This window comes from Triticum aestivum, chromosome 5A (assembly GCF_018294505.1).
Source record: "Triticum aestivum cultivar Chinese Spring chromosome 5A, IWGSC CS RefSeq v2.1, whole genome shotgun sequence".
NCBI lineage: Eukaryota > Viridiplantae > Streptophyta > Magnoliopsida > Poales > Poaceae > Triticum > Triticum aestivum.
The window spans coordinates 575,895,704-575,910,942 of record NC_057806.1 but is presented as its reverse complement, the minus strand read 5'-3'; the positions used below and the strand labels follow the sequence as shown (position 1 = coordinate 575,910,942).

The following is a 15,239-nucleotide window of genomic DNA, read 5'->3' as shown; positions in this document are numbered from 1 at the left end:
ATATAAAAGTGTAAAATAAAGCCCGTTATCATCCAAAATAGATAATATAATAGCATGGAACAATAAAAAAATATAGATACATTGGAGACGTATCAATATTATTGCAATTCCTACAAACATATGTTCCTCCCTCATAATAATTTTCAGTAGCATCATAAGAAAATTCAACAATATAGCTACCACATAAAGCATTCTTTTCATGATCTACAAGTATGCAAAGTTGACACTCTTCCAAAATAGTGGGATTAACATTAACTAAAGTCATGACCTCTCCAAACACACTTTCATAATTATCACAATAAGATTCAACACCCTCCAAAATAGTGGAATCATTACTTCCTAAAGTTGACACTCTTCCAAACCCACTTTTATCAATATAATCATCATAAATAGGAGGCATGCTATCATAAAAATAAATTTGTTCATCAAAACTTGGGGGGGGGGCAAAAAATATCATCTTCATCAAACATAGCATCCCCAAGCTTGTGCCTTTGCATATCATTAGCATCATAGATATTCAAGGAATTCATACTAACACCATTGCAATCATGCTCATCATACAAAGATTTAGTGCCAAACATTGTAATGCATTCTTCTTCTAACAATTTGGCACAATTATCGGAATCCTTATTTTCATGGAAGGCATTAAAAAGATGAAGCATATGAGGTAACCTTAATTCCATTTTTTGTAGTTTTTTTAATATAAACTAAACTAGTGATAAAATAATAAACTAAAAGATTCGATTGCAAGATCTAAAGATATACCTCCAAGCGCTAACCTCCCCGGCAACGGCGCCAGAAAAGAGCTTGATGTCTACTACACAACCTTCTTCTTGTAGACGTTGTCGGGCCTCCAAGTGCAGAGGTTTGTAGGACAGTAGCAAATTTTCCTCAAGTGGATGACCTAAGGTTTTATCAATCCGTGGGAGGCGTAGGATGAAGATGGTCTCTCTCAAATAACCCTGCAACCAAATAACAAAGAGTCTCTTGTGTCCCCATCACACCCAATACAATGATAAATTGTATAGGTGCATAAATTGTATAGGTGCACTAGTTCGGCGAAGAGATGGTGATACAAGTGCAATATGGATAGAAAGGTTTTTGTAATCTGAAAATATAAAAATAGCAAGGTAACTAATGATAAAAGTGAGCACAAACGGTATTGCAATGTGTTGAAACAAGGCCTAGGGTTCATACTTTCACTAGCGCAAATCCTCTCAACAATAATAACATAATTTGATCATATAAATATCCCTCAACATGCAACAAAGAGTCACTCCAAAGTCACTAATAGCGGAGAACAAACGAAGAGATTATGGTAGGGTACGAAATCACCTCAAAGTTATTCTTTCTGATCGATCTATTCAAGAGTTCGTACTAGAATAACATCTTAAGACACAAATCAACCAAAGCCCTAATGTCACCTAGATACTCCAATGTCACCTCAAGTATCCATGGGTATGATTATACGATATGATTATACGATACACAATCTCAGATTCATCTATTCAACCAACACAAAGAACTTCAAAGAGTGCCCAAAGTTTCTACCGGAGAGTCAAGACGAAAACGTGTGCCAACCCCTATGCATAAGTTCACAAGGTCACGGAACTTGCAAGTTGATCACCAAAAGATACATCAAGTGGATCACGTGATATCCCATTGTCACCACAGATAAGCACATGCAAGACATATATCAAGTGTTCTCAAATCCTTAAAAACTCAATCCGAAAAGATAACTTCAAAGGGAAAACTCAATCCATCACAAGAGAGTAGAGACAAGAGAGTAGAGGGGGAGAAACATCATAAGATCCAACTATAATAGCAAAGTTTGCCATACATCAAAATCGTGCCGAATCAAGAACATGAGAGAAAGAGAGATCAAACACATAGCTATTGGTACATACCCTCAGCCCCGAGGGCGAACTACTCCCTCCTCGTCATGGAGAGCATCGTGATGATGAAGATGGCCACCGGAGAGGGATTCCCCCCTCCGGCAGGGTGCCGGGTCTAGATTGGCTTTCAGTGGCTACAGAGGCTTGCGGCGGCGGAACTCCCGATCTAGGTTATGTTCTGGAGGTTTTAGTATATATAAGAGGTTTTGGCGTCGAGAATAAGTCATGGGGGTCTCTGGGCTGTCCACGAGGTAGGGAGGCGCGCCCAGGGGTTGGGCGCGCCCCCCACCCTCGTGGGCAGCCCGGGACTCTTCTGGCCCAACTCTTTTACTCTATTGCCTTCTTCTGGTGCAAAAATAAGTTCCGTGAAGTTTCAGGTCAATTGGACTCCGTTTGGTTTTCCTTTTCTGCGATACTCAAAAACAAGGAAAAAACAGAAACTGTCACTGGGCTCTAGGTTAATAGGTTAGTCCGAAAAATCATATAAAATAGCATATAAATGCATATAAAACATCCAAGATTTGATAATATAATAGCATGGAACAATAAAAAATTATAGATACGTTGGAGACGTATCAACATTGCCGATGACCGCCAGAAAGTTTTTGTGCACATGACCCTAAGAACCAGCGTCATGAAGATATAAACTTTATTGTTGAAATCTGAAGAGCCTGACACACAAGGGTATGTACACCCATCAATTCAAGTAAGAAAGCATAAACTAAGCATATAGAATACATCTACATTGAAAAAATAGTTGGAGAATTTGAAATATATTGAATTGTGTACACCCATTATGGTAAACCCGGCTCCGGCACTGACACTATATCTCGTTGTCGCGTACACACGATGATAGATCCTAACCTCGCCACCTCAAGAAGACAACATGAGTGTACGTAGAGCTCCGTCAACTCCATCTCGAGGGATGAATTCGAGGAGGATCAAACCCCTGAAGACCAACTCAAAGATGAAGCGCCACCATCGGCCTAAGCGCGACCCCTACAAGGACTGAACAGGGCCGGGCCGACAAAATCCGGAGCCCTGTGTGAAACTAAATAATAGGGCCCTATGTCATTAAAATAAACTAACAAGCAGTTATGACGTACTCCCTTCATTCTAAAATATAGTGCGCCCGCACTTTCCGAGGTCCAACTTTGACCATAAATTTAACCAACAAGACCGACTGCGGCGGAAGAAAAAATTATATAGTTGAAAACTTCTTTTGAGTACGAATTCACTGGTATAATGTTTGCTCCCGCCGCAGTCGGTCTCGTCGATTATGGTCAAAGTTGAAGCACGGAAATAGAGGAAGCACTACATTTTGGAACGAAGGGAGTATATGATATAGTGTCTTACATAACAATTGGATATGTAAAAAATAATACCTATCCAACTCCCGGTTGCCTGATATTTATTTGAACAACATCATTCTTTTAGTATTCTTTGAAATGAAATCTTCAATGATATCCTCACTAAAACATGATCAATCTTCAATAAAATAATACCTATCCAACTCACGTGATCAATCTTCTTCAACACTTCACTCTCAAGTGCAGGAGCGGAGCCAGAATTTAAATATGAGCGGGGTGACGAAAGAGAATGACCACACAATAGATAAAATTTTATGGAAAATGATCCTTGTGAATCTCCGGTATTAGATTAACTTTAGACCATGGTGTCTTCTCCAGCAATTTCATTTGGATTAAGTGATCACGTGATTTGCCAAATTAATCAAAGCATCTCCAATGGAATAGTGGCACGCCTAATTGTTCAATTAACCAGTTGTCTTATATGCAAGTAAACAAAATCACTAGACTGCTGAATTGAAATCCACCAACATAATACAAACTAGTACTTAATATACATACCTTTAGATTCAAGCGCTCAAGGAACGGATACGCCCGATACAATACAGCGATCTGCACTGGAATACTCTATGTGGCATCGCACTGCTGTGAGAGTAGGATCGGTAGAGACATTGTAAGTTGCCGGCTAGCATGAAACCATGTCAGCGATGTGTAGGTTGCATATCCGGCGACTCACAAGGCAACCGGCATAACAGCGACGGCGGCGTGGAATAGATCGACCTGAGCGGCTAGGGATAGACGCTAGGTCTTGCCAAACATACAAACGAAACTAGGCAATCTACCACGGTGGCCTAAATACAGGATAATGGGCGTGGGCTCTTTTGGGCTTCAGTACACACCACATTAAGGTAATTGTGGCTGGGCCTAAACTAATTATATCTCCGGCCAGAGTACAAATCTTAGTCCTATTTAGCGCTACCTGAATCTTTTGAGGGGGGCCGATCGTTGGCAGGCTCCGGATGCAATCAATCACGTTCGGGGTATGGAGAAGGCCGGGACGCGCGCCCAGGAAGAAAATATACATAGGCCTTATACAAATTTGGGGCCCCCAAAAATCTATGGGCCCTGTGTGGGCCGCACAGTCTGTACAACTATGGGCCCGGCCCTGGGACTGAAAACGTAACCTAAACTAGCCAGACCTGAGGCATCAAGATTCTCCTTCCTGCCACCAGCCGCTGGAGCGGCAGGAAGAAAGGAAGCGAATCCACGGGCTGACCGGTGGAGCTTTGAGGGGAGGGAAACCTTTCCCTGATGACCTACGCACCATGGGCAGGAAAAATGTGTCACATAACAACTTGTATATAGTACTGCTAAAAGCATAGCACATGAATACCGTTTACTTGTATTTATCACTAATCAAAGCCAAAAAAATTAGTTTGCTGTCAGAATTGTCGATAGAATCGAACTAAGACCAAAATTCTACAAGATGTATGTTTTACGAATATTGTCTTTTCTTCAATTATTTTACAACATATTTTTAGAATGAAATCTTGGAACTAAGAAAATATCTACATTTACCACTCGCCCCTAGGGCATCTACAAAGATATAGTCGATGGTTGTCTCTTCAGACTCTCCACGTCATTTAGAGCCGGCGATAATAAAAACTCATACAGATAAGTGTGTCATAAACTAACACTATTAAGTGTGACTCTCAAACGGGTTTTTGTGGTAGATGATTCAACTTTAATAATTCAATATTAAAGGAGATCAGATCGAACAAACTAAAATTAAAACAAATAACTTGATTTGTTATCAAAATATTAGTCACTCAAGGTTATTCAAAAATCATCTTCTTTAGTTTCACCTTTTGCATCTCTAGTTTCCAACATAGCCCAGGATAAAGGAGCAAAACAAATCAAACTAACCTCTCAAATTTTAAAGAACCGAGCCCATCCACATCGATGAGAACCTAATTAAGATCACTCAAGGTAGTGTTGCCAAAGACGGATCTTTTGCAATGAAAACAATCGAACACTTCTTCGTCATCCCACTGTCGGTAGAGAATACATGGGAGTGTATAGCAAAAAACTACCACATTACAGGCTATCGCTACAAAAAACTACTGCTTTTTTTAATTTTTCAAAATGCTACCACAATTTTGGTTGGCTGTTCCAAAAAACACTAATGATCCAATGGTTAAGTTTTGATCAGGTTTATGACAGGGAGGGTCCACGTGTCAGGAGAAAAATCATTTGACCGTTTGTTGACTGTTAAGTTTAATGTTGAGTCCACAAGTCAGGGTCAACCTCTCCTCCCACCTCCAGCCACCAGAGGGAAGAGAGTACCCCGATAGAGCGGGTTGACCTCTGCCTCACTGTGCGTGCTCGCCGGTGAACGCCGCCGCCATCCCGAGAGGCGCCCCACACCTCCAGCCCTCCTTTCCTCGTCCTCCCTGCTCGATGGACGAGCCGCCGCCGCCATCCACATTGGCATGCAGCAAAGCCACCGCCGCGCCATCCCCGCTGGCATGCAGCAACGCCGCCGACGACGACATCCCCGCCGGCATGCAGCAACGACCATGTGCGCTGCAGGAACGGGCGTGCTGCAGGTGCGCGCGGTGCCGCTCGAAGTGTCCGGCTCCATGCAGACTCGCCAACGCGCCGTCATGCAGCTTGTGGTGGCCGCCTGTGGTCCTCTTCAACGGGCGGGCACGCGGCGACGGTGTGGAGCAGCAGCCGCGAGCGGCATGCAGCGGCGGCCGGGAGCAGCGCCGGCGAGCGGCAGCAGCACACAGCAACTTCCGGCCATGGCGAAGGCGGATGGGAGCACAGGGATCCGATTGCTTTTTTCTGAAACTAACAGGGACCCGATTGCTTTTTTACAAAACTTACAGGGGCCGGTTTGCTCTTTATTTTTTGGAGGGACCGACATGTGGGTTCCACATGTCATAACGGTCAACTAACGGTCCAATATAACGGTGACCTGACGAGTGGACCCCCTCTGTCATAAACGCGGTTAGAACTTAACGCTTTAGCAATTTGGGTTTTTTGGAACAGCCAGCCAAATTTGTGGTAGCTTTTTGAAAAATAAAAAAAACGGTAATTTTTTGTAGCGATAGCCTGTAATGTGGTAGTTTTTTGCTATATACTCGAGAAGGAGACTGAAGCAAATAACTCTGCCGTGGCCAGATCAATTTCTGGACAGACAATTGTAGACACTGTGAGTTACAACCAAGTAATTTTGCAGTTTGTTAGATCCAATGAATCCACGTCGTTAACTTATGAAACATAAATGTAGAACTTTCTCCTCCCCTCAATTTACCAAATGGCTAAAAAAACAATATTGACCTAATTTTATGTTTGTTGCAGATTGAAAAGGATCCATTGGCTTGTATTGGCTCTCCAGACATCAACAAGCTCTCGGTGGACAAAAGCACCATTCTGACGAGACAACAGCTGCAAGCCCACAGAAGTTAATTACCGGCATCGTCCTAGGCATGCTGAGAAAAATATGCTATAAATTCTTAAGGATCAGAAGAAGCGGCATTTTATATGGCAAATTGAACGTGATTTCTGCTCTTATATTCCATAGGTTCCCGTGTTCTTAGAGTCATTGGCAAATGGGCACTAGAAGTGTTACTTGCCTAATGTGTCTCCTTGGTTGTTGGACCTTCCTGAATTGAATATGCAAATACCACAATGTACTTGTAGACATGCTTACTGCATTCTCTTTTCTTAATGCATTCTCTTGAATTTAGTAAGTATCCTAAATTTAACATAGAGGCTCATATTCCTAGAAAACTCGAAGATGCTTGGGAACCAATAATTAAAATTTGCATAAGTCCATACTATTGTAATGTTTTATGTGATTTGGGTGCTAGTATTTCTACTATGCCTAAAATACTTTTTTGTATGCTTGATCTTGGAAATATAGAACCTAGCAATTTGACCATTAACCTTGTCGATTCATCTAGTAAGAAAGCTCTAGGAAGAAAAGATGATGCTAAGGTTGAAGTGCAACTGAATATTATTCCCACTGATTTTATTATACTTGATATGAAGTGTGATTTTACTTGACCTATTATTTTGGGTAGACCTTTTCTAAGAACTGCAGTGCCACGTTTTTCTCTCCTAACCTAGGCGGTTAGGATAAACTCTCCCCTCTAGACTTCAACGGCGAGCCCATGGACTCGCCTCCCCTCTGCGTGCCGCTCTGTCGATCGATGGTGGGAGGAGAATTCCGGTGCCTCTGTTGCGGTTAGTAGTTTAGGTTGGGGTTTTTTAGTCCTCGCAGGTGCGGCGCTCAGGCAGATGGCGACGCTTCTTCTTTGAGTTTGTCTTCCAGGCTCCGATCTTCCTCGAGTTCGTCCGTCTGGACGTAGTCGACGGAGCTCCGGCGTAGATTCCTGTTGTCTACTTGGGGCGTGATGTTAGGTTTTCTCGTTATATGGTGAGATTTGGTGTTAGGTGCTTCAAATCTATGCAAGGATTCAATGGTGACGACTGCAACTCCAAGGCACTGGTCCTTAGGGGCACGTGCACGAAGACTTTCCGGCTATCATCGACAAGGTCAAGCCGGCTCCGGTAGGGGAGCGGCGCGTCGGCGGCTCGTTCTGGGGGCAGTAGTGGTCGTTTGGTGGTCTTGGAATATGGATGTAATTTTTATTATGTTTGAGATGCTATGTACTTCCGGTGAACTTTTATAATAGATCTGATCATTTTCGTGCAAAAAAAAAAACAGCAGGCCCAATTCACGTGAAGGAAGGCACTTACAAATTCAAGTTGCCACAAAATCAAGCCTATGGCCACTTCCCTAAAAAGAAGTTCAAGCGTACAAGTGGGAAAGGTCAATTTAAGTGACCTTTTATAAGCTTTCAACAACGAATAGAGGTAACAAAGCCTTGATTTAGGCTTTAAACAAAAGCACTTGTAATATACTTTATCTTTGTGCAGTTTACTTTTAGTACAATAAGATGCCATGCTTAGTCTTCATTATGGTTTTAGGGGAATTTTCTGAAATTGACTAGGTATAATTTCATATCTTGTCTGTTCGGAACGGCCCGCCCAGCCTGGGCACGCCAAGCCCTGGTTGCTCCCCTGCGTGTCATTCTTTTTGCATTGTGTTCTATTTAGCACCCTATTACTGTCCTGATTTTTTATATCTACGTCTGGTAATAGTTTTCTGCGTGAGCAATTATTTCAGTTTCTAGTGCTTCAAGCTTATTGCTTTGGTTGAATTTTCATACGAGATAAATTGTCTATCCCATGATTAATCTGTCAAGCTCTTTTTAGTACTGGTGGATGGTGGTACATTGTTGCTGTTGTTACAGCGGAGAACCAACATATCAAAATCCTAAGAACACAGAGTGTACCACTGGAACGTTCGCTTAGGTTTGGCGAAGAAGGGCCACATTTAGCTGCTAGAATTCTGCTGCTAGACGCTATGGGGTCAAAATGCCTGGAATTGCGCTGCTAGACGGACAGGTTAGCGGTTCATCTTCGGGGCTTGATGTTCGTCGTCAGTCATCATATACTTCTTCCTCCTCAGGTTGCGACGATGACTGCCCGAAAGCTAGCATGGCCATATGCCTGGTTCCTTCTGGTATCATGGCTCGGACTACCTGCAAGTGTACCAAGCGCAGTTGTAAGGAAAATGATGTGACACTAGATAAACGATAAGGCCAATTGTTCATTAGATAATCTTTTCTTTTTTGCATGAAGTACTTTTTTGTTTAAATGGCTAATCAGTATAGCAGGCATGTCCAAATGTCTGGGTCACATGGTGACGGCTTCGACTTATGAAGCGTATATGAATAAAGGGCAACCTGGTGCATGTAGCTCCCGCTTGCGCAGGGTCCAGGGACCTGGTATATGAAGCGTATATGAATACGGTATGAAATGTTTCAGATCAGGTAGTGGTGAGGTAAATACTCGCAGTTGTTCTAGCAACAATCAATCAAACCTTTTCTATCTCATCGCAGACGGTTGGATTCTCCCGGAGATACTGCAGTGCCTTTTCTCTACCTTGACCCAGTCTGCACACAAAAAGTGGAACACATGAAAGCTGCAAATTTACAGTTTAGCAAAACAAAAATGAAATATACTCATTGTTATTTTAATTCGAATAAAGTTACATAATAACATAACTACGATTATGTCCCTATTTGGAATGTGCAAATCCAACAACAGATTTCCGAAGCAGTATATAGAAACAATTATTAAAAGATTAAAACACAAGGAAATTATGTGAGACCACCTTGGAGTTTTCTGGCTAGTTTCCTGTACGGATATATGTAACAGATGTTCATATCCTCATAATCCTCAAATTTAAGCAAATGAACATGAAGTAGATTTCAGACAGTATAGGCTACATAAAGTTACTGGAGTTCCACAAAAAGAGGAACATGAATTCAGTACATATGATGTGATATGATGGTTCTCCAGAATCAAAGGGCACATATAGCCAGCCGAAGCACATGAAGTTCACATGGTAATAGGACTGGGGAGAATGGCATGAAAGGATAGCTGCTAGAAGGTTGTGTTTTGCTAATATATTCACAAGCCGTATTGAAATTCTTCTAAAGCCACCGGCATACCTTATATCTTTGTAACTATACCATGAACCCTTCTTTGCAACAACTTCCATCAGCTCAGCACAATCAAGAATGCAACCCTGCATGAATTCTCTCTTTAGCAAAAGATCCAGTGAGATCCAATGAGAATAGCTGAAAACTTTGTACACCAACCAATTTACTAACACCCTCCCCAAACATGATCTCGAATTCAGCTTGCTTGTAGGGCCTGGATACCTTGCAAAGAACAAAAGAAAAGACACTCATGCCAATGTACAAGTGTGGAGCAAAATACAAAACAAGAACTAAACATCTTCACGACATACTTTACTCTTCTGCACTCTGACACGGACCTTGACACCAATATCTTCATCTCCCTTGGCCTTGGCAAAATAAGATGAATTTTCTCAAGTCATGTCTTACGGAAGGTGAAATATTTTGTTTATCTTACAGATTTTATCTTCCCAATGTGTCGTATCTCTAGGCGAACTGATGCGAAGAATTTCAAAGCTATCCCTCCACTAGTGACTTCAGGGTTCCCATAGAATACCCCAATCTAGAAAAAACGAAATTTATCACATGACGGAATAAGATGGAAATGAACAGTCAGCTGAAAGCTAATGTAGAACACCTTGTATCTTATTTGATTCAAGAACATTAGAGTACAACCAGCCTTTGAGGCATTGCCTGACATCTTTCTCAATGCTTGACTCATCAGACGAGCTTGTAAACCCATCTGCTGCATCCCTATCTCACCCTAGCAAATAACTGAATCATATTTTTCATGCATCATATTGAATATAAATCTATACTAAAAACAAAAAGGAAAGAGAATCATACTTCAATTTCTGCACGTGGAGTGAGAGCTGATACTGAATCAATACAGATGAGATCTATTGCTCCAGATCTGCACATGCGGTCCGCAACTGGTAGAGCAGACATATTAGTCAAATCACGAAAACAGAAGTCTCGCAACCTCTAGGCTGTGTTTGGCATCACGTGTGGTTTCTGATAATCCTGTTTGCACACCATAACTAAAACTAACTATACCTTCAACCGTAGCAGGTGCTTGAAATAGTATATGTACCAAAATAAAAATAGATATGTATGCACACATTAAAGTTACAGTCCCAGAATTTCTGGTCATCAAATCAAAATACATCTATGAATAGAACTCCCTCCATTCCTAAATATAAGACCTTCTAGAGATTCCAATATGGACTACATACGGAGCAAAATGAGTGGATCTACATTCTAAAATACGTCCATATACATCCATATGTAGTCTATATTGAAATCTCTAAAAGGGCTTATATTTCAAAACGGATGGAGTAGTTAACTTCAGAAGGGCTAAATCATTCTTTTGGAAAAAGATGCTAAATATATATTAGATGCCACAAATGCCAGGAAAATTATAAAGTTGAAGTGTCATTAATTATTGTTACATGCCAATCAGATGGTAAAAGATAAAATGTCATGCAAAATTCCTCTACTGCAAGAGAAACTTTGTGTGCGGAAAATACAAAATAGTCACTAGTATGTGAAAGATCCAAGTTAGTCACTTCTCACTATGTAACCCTGTTTACAGGTACAACAATATTATAACAGATGCAAGTAAGATTATTCAAACAAAAGGTACTGAGACCTCATAAGTAGAGAATGTATTACTTTCTAGTGCCATCTCTCCATTGTCAGGCTGGCAGACAATCAGATTTTCAATATCTACCCCAAGTGCTTTTGAATAAGCTGGATCAAAAGCATGCTCTGCATCATCAAGCATGGCATTTCCTCCTAGCTTCTGCATATAGGATGTTGGATGTTTTAAGTATCATTAAGTTCTACAGGAATCATGAAATATACAATGACGTCATACTCTAATACTCTAATACAGGAAGAAAGAAAACCTGTATTTCAGCAATGGCATGCAGAGCTAGAGTGGTCTTTCCACTGCTTTCTGGACCATACACCTTCAATGTATTGTAAAGTTGCAAATATCAGAGCAAATGGTGATCCGAAGGTGCCACGATGAAAGAAGATTAAACTATAGTAAGTTACCTCTACTACTCTTCCTTTTGGAAGGCCACCGCCCAAAGCAAAATCTAGTGTTAAGCAACCACTCGGGAAAGTCTCACTGGATAGACAAGGTAACAGTAAGTATGAATAGCATGCATGGAACTTATAAGGCCTTGTACAATGGGAAGTGGTTAGAGAGGTGCTTAGAAAAATAAACCGAGTTTTTCTGAAGCACCGGTGCCTATTTCTATAGGAGAGACGCTTAGTTAAGCGTCTACCCTGTACAAATAAGCACCGGTGCTTAAGGAAAATCTGGTTTATTTTTCTAAGCACCTCCCCTAAGCACCTCCCATTGTACAAGGCCTCAGGGGATTTCGATACATTTAAGCAATTAAGAACATACACAAAAGCACCACCAGCACTGCCTAATCTTGTAACGCTTCCTTTTCCAAAAGAATTGTTTATGTCAGTCATTGCTGCATCAAGAGCTTTTTGCTGTAGATGGAATTGTAAAGAGTATGTCATTTGTCTTAATAAGAAGCAATAATTAACTACAGTATTTATCTGCTATCAACTTGGGAAAAAATAGCATAGCTATTTCACAAAGAATGCCACAGCCTTGTACGGAAAAAATTGACATGCCTATATAATGTCGAGACAGGATGCCTCTCTTAGGGCAACATCTATACTGAGAATAATACATCTGAAGTTCAGTATAGAACTAAAGCATCGTTTACAGTTTTGTCCCCAGTAAATTGCGCAGCAGAGGGTTGTCTTTTCAAGTTCATTGTCATTATTCTTGTCCAAGTCAAACTTAGCATAACCACAGCAGCCAATAAGAGAGACCAGTAAGAATGTAAGATGGCAAGCGAATGCTAAACTATAAGACAGTAGTTTCCTGAAGTATCGGAAGTACACTCCGGTCACTGCAATGCACCCTAGGTATTCGACACAATGCACAGCCCAAGAAAAGCAATATAAGCAGCAGCAGCGACAACCTATGTCGTAGAAAAGGCTGCAATTGTTCTTACTTCAAAGTTCCACCTCACCGCGGCGCCACACTCCAGGTTCTCATCGCCAGGGGAACGCACCGCGCCTTACCCGGACCGTGCATCACTTGTTCGGCCGAATGGCCAGAGGAAACGAAAAATGGGAAGGGAAAGAACAAGAAACAAGGAACGGGGAAGCTTCTTACGCGGTCTATCAGTCGAGGGTCGTCCTCGCCGGAGAGCGCGCCGTTCCCGACGCTGGCAACGAACTCACATCGCAGACGGCGGTTGCCGCGTCCGGAGGCGCTGCTCGCTGAGGCGCACGGCGCGGGGACCCTCCTGCGGGGACGGGGCAGGATGGCCGGGGTGAAACGTGCGGCGGCGGCGGCGGCTGTGGCCATTGGTTGCGTGGCGGCTGAGGTCCACGGCGCCGAGTGCTCGATTTGTCGGGGTGGAGTGAAGAGGGAGAAGTCCTTCAAGAAGCTCGGACAGGGAGAGTTTAGAGCGGCGGATCCATCGCGTATTCGCGTCTAGATTCGTGCAGCGACAGTGGGTTTAGGCCTTTTGGCTGATGATAAGAATAGGAAAGCTATATAAATGAAATGGAATGTATCTTAATTTTATGACATGAACATGAAAATGAAATGACATGTATCTTAAGAGCAACTCCAACGGACCGACCCAAATGGACGGTGTTTGGGTCGGCCAGACGGACACGGATGCCCGCTTCGGCATTTGGGTCGGCGTCTGCGTCCAACACTGGCCGATACCCATTTTGACGGCGCCAAAAAAAATGAACGCATGCATATTAAAAAAAGAGAAACAACAGCGTCCGCCGGCGCCGCACCTCCTCCGCGTGAGCACAAGCCGTCCGCGGCGCCGCCGGCACTGGAATCATATCTGGATCCAGATGCCAGTCGTGCGACAGCGTCATGTCCGGATACGGCAGAGGCTGGCGGTTCTGCCAGTGCCACTCCGCCTGGTGCACTAGCACGCTCACGCGCTGCCTCTGCCGGCGAGGCGCCGGTGGAGGTGGGAGGAACTCGGAGGGGAAAGGGATGGCGGGGGACTTGCCCTTGGCCTTGCTGCTGGCGCCGGAGAAGAGGCCCATCTCGCTGTGGTTGTGGTGGTTAGGGTTTGCCGGCGACGAGGGAGCAAAGGTGTGCAGATGTGGACGGCGAGTATGGATGAGGACGGCCCCGCCGCACGGTCGGCTTAAAAAAGGACGAGCGCCGTCGCTGACGCGTGGGCCCGTCGTCATAAATTAAGCTGACCGCGTGGGCAGCGGGTAGTTGGACGGCTGCCATGTGAGGACGTGGCGGATAGCGAGAAGGCGCGCGAAGCGTCCGTTCGGCGTCCGCGCCGACGCATTTGGGGCGGAAATTTGGGCCGTAGATGTGTCGGCGCGGACGCGACACAGACATGATTTAGGTTTGGGTCGACGCGTTGAGCCGCCACTTTTGTCCGCGTCAATCCAAACGGACGCAGGCGGACAAAATAGGTCGGTCCTTTGAAGTTGCTCTAAGTGGTTCATATGGTAGATTTTCTTTTCGGTTGAGTCCAAGATAATGTTCCTTTTTCCCTTTTGAAATATGAAAGATAGAGTCAATTCTGTATGGAAATGGGATTCTATTCCTATAGACCAACTAAAGGAAAATTCCTACAGAAATCCTATTATATACTCTCTCCGTTTTTAAATATTTGTTTTTTTTAGAAATTTCAAATGAACTATCACATACGGATGTATATAGATATATTTTAGAGTGTAGATTCATTCATTTTACTTCGTATGTAGTCACTTGTTAAAATCTCTAAAAAAACAAATATTTAGAAACGGAGAGAGTAGAGTTCTTACAAAATTCATGTAAACTAAATGAGGCTTAGTTTTTTTTAGAAAACGTTCGATCTAGTTATCTTCAATCATAGCAGTATAAATCAAAAAAATTAAAAAAATGCATCCAGATTCTTAGTCCACCTAGCGACGACTACAAGCAATGAAGAGAGCCGAAGACGCGACGCCATCATCACCCCCCCCCCCCCCCCCCCTCACTGGATTGGGGCAAAACTTGTTGTAATAGACCATCAAAAAGTCATCGTACTACGGCCTCATATGACCAACGCGCCAGAACAGCAACCGCCGTCGATGAAGAGTAGCGTAGATCAGAAGGATCCAACCTAAAGACACACGAACGTAGACGAACAACGAACATATCCGAGCATATCCACAAAAGATGGATCCGCCGGAGACATACCTCCACACGCGCACCGACAATGCTAGACGCACCACCAGAATGGGGAGAGGGGGGCTCCTTATTCCATCTTTAAGAAACCGCCGCCGTCTCGCCTTCTTTAACAAGACACATACCCTAACAAAACTTGAAGTAACATCTAAAAAAGTCTTGTGTTATTTATGCAAACATCTCGGTGGTGGATACACCATGCCGAAAAAAAGTCTCATGACTC

General features: G+C 43.0%; 1 protein-coding gene across 3 annotated transcripts; it reads right to left on the bottom strand.

The window, feature by feature from the left end:
- Nucleotides 1-8,468: 8,468 nt before the first annotated feature.
- On the bottom strand, nucleotides 8,469-13,287 carry LOC123104926 (DNA repair protein recA homolog 1, chloroplastic). Of its 3 annotated transcripts, none has more exons than XM_044526867.1 (14): nucleotides 12,983-13,287; nucleotides 12,191-12,282; nucleotides 11,830-11,905; nucleotides 11,679-11,741; nucleotides 11,443-11,572; nucleotides 10,615-10,700; nucleotides 10,406-10,531; nucleotides 10,226-10,330; nucleotides 10,101-10,157; nucleotides 9,949-10,011; nucleotides 9,799-9,875; nucleotides 9,165-9,237; nucleotides 9,028-9,066; nucleotides 8,469-8,823 (listed from the first exon to the last, which is right to left on the bottom strand). In XM_044526867.1, the coding sequence occupies exons 1-14, from the start codon at nucleotides 13,175-13,177 to the stop codon at nucleotides 8,722-8,724; spliced, it is 1,284 nt and encodes a 427-aa protein (XP_044382802.1). In that variant the 5' UTR covers nucleotides 13,178-13,287; the 3' UTR covers nucleotides 8,469-8,721. The 3 variants fall into 3 exon arrangements, with proteins under 3 accessions (XP_044382802.1, XP_044382804.1, XP_044382803.1); XM_044526869.1 differs by lacking the exon at nucleotides 12,983-13,287 and adding an exon at nucleotides 12,819-12,970; XM_044526868.1 differs by lacking the exon at nucleotides 9,028-9,066.
- Between the last annotated feature and the right edge of the window lie 1,952 nt (nucleotides 13,288-15,239).

What these genes read in the sequence shown, in the direction of transcription:
- LOC123104926 (XM_044526867.1), bottom strand. Translation starts at nt 13,177, where the DNA reads ATGGCCACAGCCGCCGCCGCCGCCGCACGTTTCACCCCGGCCATCCTG. An exon ending in TGAATCAAATAAGATACAAG is followed by an intron (nt 10,331 to 10,405) that starts GTGTTCTACATT and finishes CGTTTTTTCTAG; the next exon opens with ATTGGGGTATTCTATGGGAA. An exon ending in TCAGAGTGCAGAAGAGTAAA is followed by an intron (nt 10,012 to 10,100) that starts GTATGTCGTGAA and finishes GTTCTTTGCAAG; the next exon opens with GTATCCAGGCCCTACAAGCA.